Consider the following 6,016-nt stretch of genomic DNA (forward strand, 5'->3'; position numbering starts at 1 on the left):
TACTAAGTGTCAAGCTTGGTCCTGGGTATACAGGATTCCATCAGCTGGCAAGGTGCTTTGGGCTTCTTTGGAGGAAGCATCCTTTGAATTTTCAGTTTTAGCATATAACCGTTTCCCACAGATGCAGTGGGTCACTGCATGGGGAACTCCCTCCTGCGGGCCTGATCTGGAGCCTCAGACCTAGAGGGAGGCTGAGCACCTTGACGAGGTATGCTCTCTCCTCACAGATGCTTTGGGAAATGGACTGGGGGCTCCTCACCTGAGGTCTGGGCTCGCTAGCTCAGAAGCCTTTGCCTGACCCCAACCTGACCCACTCAGAGGAGAGGAAGCCAAAGAGGCAAAAAGCCTGCCCTAGGAGTCAGGAGACTCAATGCTGGAATGCCTCTGTTACTGACAGCCTCTACAATCCTTAAACTCCAGCCCCACCAGCTCACCTGTGAAATGGATACACATCTTGCAGGTCACAAAGATATGTAGAGATGTGTCAATTAAAAGACATTTCAAAGCATGAATTTCCACATAGGAAGTATTAGACTTGTGGGGGTGGGGGGAGTCATTGCTGCCCTGGAGCAATGACAGGTTTGGGTATGGGGGCAGGGCAGGGCTTGCAGTGTAAGACGAAGCCAGATGCACTCACCGTCCTCACACAGGTTTAGCTTGGACAGGCTCCTGCCGTCAAAGGGCTCCTCAAAGATGGAGCTGGTGTCCCGGTCGCTCACCGTGTGCAGGTACATGGCTTTGTTCTCCATTCTGATCTGCAGCAGCAACAGGAAGGACAGCGAAGGGAGAGGAGAGGGAGGAAGGGGGCGGGGAGAGAGAGAATAAACTATAGGCAGACAGAAATGAACACACTGAACAAGGCACCACCCATCCCCAAGATTCTGAGCCTGAACACCAGTAGTCCCTCATGTTCGGGTACCATCTACCAGGTCCTCGGGATCCCAAGTCTCCGCCAGCTTCCTCGGTGCTTGGGAAGGCCGAGGCCCTTTGGACCTTTCTGATCACTGGATCCATCCATTTGTCTCAACAGCCCTTGGTTGGGGCCAGAACCTGAGCCAGAGGGGCCCTGAGGGCCATGCTCGGTAGGGCCTGGAGGGGCCTCTTGACCCCAGTGGAGTGATCTCCTAGCCTCTGGAAATTTGAGCACATTAGAGAGACTTGGCTCCTGCTCTGTGCTGCAAATGTGTGACCAGTCTGGCATGTTCCAAAGGAGCTGGAGTGCTGCTCCCACTTTGGGGTGCTGGAGCTGCTACAGTGGGAGCGCAGCAGGGATTCGTCTCCCAGGCAAGCCCGAGGAGCAGGCAGCCTTGGTGGAGTCCCCCGGACACTAAGACCTGGGCAGCCTGAGACCCGGGGAGGGGCCAGAGTCTGCATGGGCTCCTGAAGCCAGGTCACTGGGGCTCAGAGGCTACCCCATGGTGTTCTAGGAATGTACCCATTGACTCTGGAGAATGGCATACGATTTGAAGTAAACAGCACCATTTCCGGAGTGTATACAATGCCATCCCATTTTGTAATATATACACGTGTCCTGAGTAGGTGACAAGAAAGATTGTATTTGGAGATGTTCCGGGTTGTTCTGTATCAGAAGACTCTGGTGGGGATTGTGCGGATTTTGTGCTTATTTTTGTTTGCTGGATATTCTGGGTTTTCTACAACGTGTTTGCATTCTTTGTGTAATAAGAAAAACCTACTCTAGGAGCCAAATTAAAAAGTGTTTATTTAACATAAAACACTTGCTACTCTCTTTTTTTCCCATATATGCTCAGTGATTTGACAAATTACTTTCTAATTTCAGCTCTGTTCCAGCCATAAGTTTAGCTTGACCTTTGGTCCTGATGCTCTTGGACTCTCTGGATATTGAACCAAAAATCCATTTTTAAGAGCAAATTCTTTGGAAGATAAAAGCTGCTGGGAGGATGAATGGGTCCCAGGACTGGTGTGGAGCAAATTCAACTCTGAGACCCAGAGAGCGGAGCCAGGGGTCTATTGCTTGAGAAAAGATGACAGGGGGGCGCCTGGGTGGCTCAGTGGGTTAAGCCACTGCCTTCGGCTCAGGTCATGATCTCAGGGTCCTGGGATCGAGTCCCGCATTGGGCTCTCTGCTCAGCAGGGAGCCTGCTTCCTCCTCTCTCTCTGCCTGCCTCTCTGCCTACTTGTGATCTCTCTCTGTCAAGTAAATAAATAAAATCTTAAAAAAAAAAAAAGATGACAGGGACCTAGCAGGTGGCATGGGGGGGGGCACAATGCCTGAAGGGAGCAGCCAGTCGGTTCCTCTTTGGAGGCAGTGGGACAGGAGGCATCGGCATCGTGTCAGTAAACACGGATAATCAAAGAGGAGCCTGGCTGAACCGCTCTGGCAGGCAGAGTCAAACCTAAACCCCTTATTTTCATGGCTTGACGTTTGTCTCCAGAGACCTCTGACTTCAGGGCGGGCCAGCTGCCATACAACTGTCCTTCCGATGGCCCAGGAAGGACGGACAGGGGCTTCTTCAAGTAAGGAGATGCCACATGGGCTGCACGGGGTGTGCACATGCGCACATGCACGCACGCGCGGGCAGGGTGTTCACAGCCTCTGTGGGCCTTTTCTTCCAGCCTGCAGGAGACGGGGGGGGGGGGGCAGCGGAAGCTCGCAGCTCTGCCAGGATCTCCCCTCCCTGCCCCAGGGGTTCCCTGGAGCCCCCAAACCTCTCCCACCCAGCTTCTCTGTGCTGCAGTAATGTCCGGCTTGCTAACCTCCCAACACCGGTGCTCCATCCAAGTTCTCCACCCACAGTGAGCCTCTAGGTGGAGCCCCCTGAGCGACTCCGCTGCTGCTGCTAAGCTGCAGGGGACCCTCCCTTGTTTCATAAGCACTAAGTGCTGCACCCCTCCCTCTGGCCTGGGGAGCTGCAAAGCAGGAGGCCAGTGTCTCCTCTGCAAGCGATAATCCTCTCTCTGCCAAAGGCAACAGGCACTGCTGCCCAGAGGTCTGGTCGGTGGGGTGCTGCCATGCTGGCGGTGGGGGTATGGAGATGAGCTTGGGCCAGGATAGCCCCATCTTCATTTCCACCTTCCCCTCTGCTGATCAGCCCCTGGACCACAGTTGGAATGCATGGCTCCTTATCTGGAATGCGTCTATAGGGCGGCCCCTTCTCTACCCTCCTCCCCACCCCTGGGCTGGTGGAGCAGGAGCCCTGGGGAGCCTGTTGAGAAGAGAGGCCCCGGGCCGAGCAGAGGCCAGATGTGAGTGAGATGAGATTGGAAGTGTTCGGCCAGCTCTGCTAATGTTTGTTACTTGGGAAGGAAACCTAAGAATGTTCTATCTGCCGCAGGTTTTATTTTGAGCTATTTTTCTTTCTTGGGAAATGAGGGACAGGAATTTGAACCCTTCGATCATTGGTCTTACTGCCTTTGGGGCCAAGTTTGTGCTCTCAAGCAAGGTGCAAACTCACTGCCAAGTGTGGTGATAATAGAGATGATGTGTACGCCTTGCGTGTGCTCATGCCCCGTTGTCATCTGGGATCTCTCCGCTCCCCTCCCTGGCCCCTGTTAGGGGGTCAGGGAGCATCAGTGTGTTGCTCCCGCTTTAAAGATAAGCCAATCCAGGCCCCAAGAGGCAAGAGCCAATGATGTCAGGCAAGGGTGAGGCACCAGGGAAAGGCGTCCCACCCAGGGCACGGACCCAGCCACAGGGCTGTTTCGTCCAGAAAGCATGTATTTGTCCCTCTCAGGAGCCACCTTTCGGGGTTCCAAACCAGGCAGTGAAGAGGGTCAGTGGGAGCCCTGGGGCCAAGGAAAGGATCTGAGAGCAGGAAGGGAGGGGACCAGGATAGTAGAAACAGGAGCAGGGTGTGGATGCCAAAGTGACATAAGGAGAAATCTCGAGGAGCTTGGAATTTTGTGTTTCAAGTCAAAGGATGGGGCCTTCCTCCCCCAGGGACGGGACACCTTACTGTCCTCTTAGGGATGTCGTGATGCTCCATAGACATCCATAGCTTCACCTCATCAGGTCTGGGTGGGGTGGGCGGGGTGCTCAGAGGATACGGGGTCCTGTCCTGGAGTCCCTTCCTACTTCTCGGGAACCTGGCCCAATCCGCTGAGCTCGTTCAGCCTCAGGTCATCACCTCTGGGAAGGGGAGAAGCGCATCTGCCAGCCACTCAGCTATTTCTAGCCTCCGGTGGAATAGTGCACAGGGAAGGGCTTTACGAGCAAGGGTCCACAGCAAGTTGGAGCTGGGAGTCTGGAGAGAAACACCCCCCCCCCGCCCCCAACCCTGGCATCTTCTGATCCTGCCAAGTAGTTAGTGAGGGGAGAGGGGCACGGTCTCTAAGTTCCTGAGGCTTCCCTCCTGCCAGTCAGGCCCCAAAACAGTGCTCTTTGGGGTTCCCTTTGCAAACAACAATCACGAATACGGACCAGAGCGAAATCTGGACCCTTCGGGGCAAGTCACTCTTGGGGAGCAGAAGGGTTCGATCGATTCTTCCTGCTGAAGGTGGCATGAACCTCACCTGTTGCTGCAGAGACAGGGTGTCTGGGTTCCAGCATCTGACTCTGCTGGGCTCGCATCTTCTCTTTGAATGGCACCGAAACCAAGTAAAAATCAGGGGGCCCTCTCCGCTAACAGTTCCCCTAAATCAGAACCCGAAGCTGGGAAGGTGCAGATGTTAAGCTCTTCCTTCACACGTCCCACCAGTGGCACGCACAATGCACACACGCTTCACACACTTAGCCGCACAGTCGGCTCCCGCCATAGGCTCCAAGATGTGACACCGACCAGGCAGAGTTGCCACTAAAGCAATGGCGTCTGCAAATCCAGTCTCACACAGGCTGCATCCCCACAGGCCCACTGCTGGAACCTTCCCACCTGCCCCTGCGACCTCGGGCTGCACATCCTGAGATGCCTGCACGCAGCGCCCTGCTCCAACGGCCACATCCAGGTCCCCCACAGCTGGGGGACCCTGCCTCTGGGAGACTAGGCTCAGGTGCCAGGACAGAGTTAGTGCCAAGACTCACCTGAGCGCCGCCCGCGGAGGCCGCAGAAGCGCGGGTCTGCTCAGTTCCCGGGATTCGCCATGGTGACCGAAGAGCTGGCCGCTGTCACTGCACTGAGACCCAGGCAGCCCCGCACAGCTCGTCCCCACAGCCAGCCAAAGCCAGACGGAGGCATAGAAAGAGGCTGCCCCGGTGCTCAGTCACTTGTCTCAGGGGTCACTTCTCCAGGAGGGTCAGGGCAGGAGGCAAGACTCAACCCTGGGGCCTGAGTCGGGCCTGTGGTTGGGGAGTTCCTGTGTTGTTGGTGCCTCGCCTCAGTCAGCCACAGGCAGCGCTCAGGAGGTGTTCTGTGGAGGCACCAGCGGCCGTTCTAGATGCTGACTGAGATGGGAACTGCAGCTGCTTGGGCCGCCGCCGGTCTTTATAAATACAAAGTTCTGGGAGCAGTCGCGGAAGCTCCCCTGGGGTCTGGAACACATCCCCCCTCTGGTGGCCAATCTCGGCATTGCAGCCCCGCCGTCCTCCCGGCCCAGTCCAGAGCCGGGAAATCCGCCTCCGCTACGGACTCCGCACTCCTCACCTAAAACCCCACACAGAAGAATTTTTGGAAAGCTTCTACAGGAATGGCAGCTAGACCTGGCTCAGGAGCCACGCAAGAAACCAGTCTTACAAACTGATTTATAGGACCGAATTTGCATTGCTCAATTCATTCACCAAACTTGGCTTAGAATGAATTTATGTATTTTTCTATGGTCACATCCACCCGCAAAGGACACAGACTGGCCACACTGGAGCTCTGCAGAAGAGTGTTCTGTGAGTGCCTCAGGAACTCCGCAAAGACAGTCTCAAGCCAGCGCTTAGGGAGCCGTGACACTGCACAAGGACTTGGGGATACTGGAGTAAGAAGGGCTCCCTGACCTCAAGGGGGTTGCAATCCAGGAAGAGGGGGCCCTCAGGCACAAATAACTGTAAATCTAAGCAGGACCGAAAACATTTTCAAGAGGCAATCTCTCCAAAATGTTAAGAGAGTAATTACATTCA

General features: G+C 55.2%; 1 protein-coding gene across 3 annotated transcripts in view; it reads right to left on the reverse strand.

Annotated features, from left to right (window-relative positions):
• SCARA5 (scavenger receptor class A member 5) overlaps positions 1-5,395 on the reverse strand; it is a 120,151-nt gene extending 114,756 nt beyond the window's left edge. For 2 of the 3 annotated variants that reach the window (XM_059176630.1, XM_059176614.1), the window contains exons 1-2: positions 4,997-5,395; positions 638-755 (exon numbers count right to left, since the gene is read on the reverse strand). In XM_059176630.1, the coding sequence (XP_059032613.1) occupies positions 638-749 (112 nt within the window). In that variant the 5' untranslated portion in view covers positions 750-755; positions 4,997-5,395. The remainder of the gene's footprint in view (positions 1-637; positions 756-4,996) is intronic. The other variant, XM_059176623.1, reaches the window with a different exon arrangement.
• Positions 5,396-6,016: the final 621 nt, after the last annotated feature.

This window comes from Mustela lutreola, chromosome 1 (genome assembly GCF_030435805.1).
Source record: "Mustela lutreola isolate mMusLut2 chromosome 1, mMusLut2.pri, whole genome shotgun sequence".
Lineage (NCBI taxonomy): Eukaryota > Metazoa > Chordata > Mammalia > Carnivora > Mustelidae > Mustela > Mustela lutreola.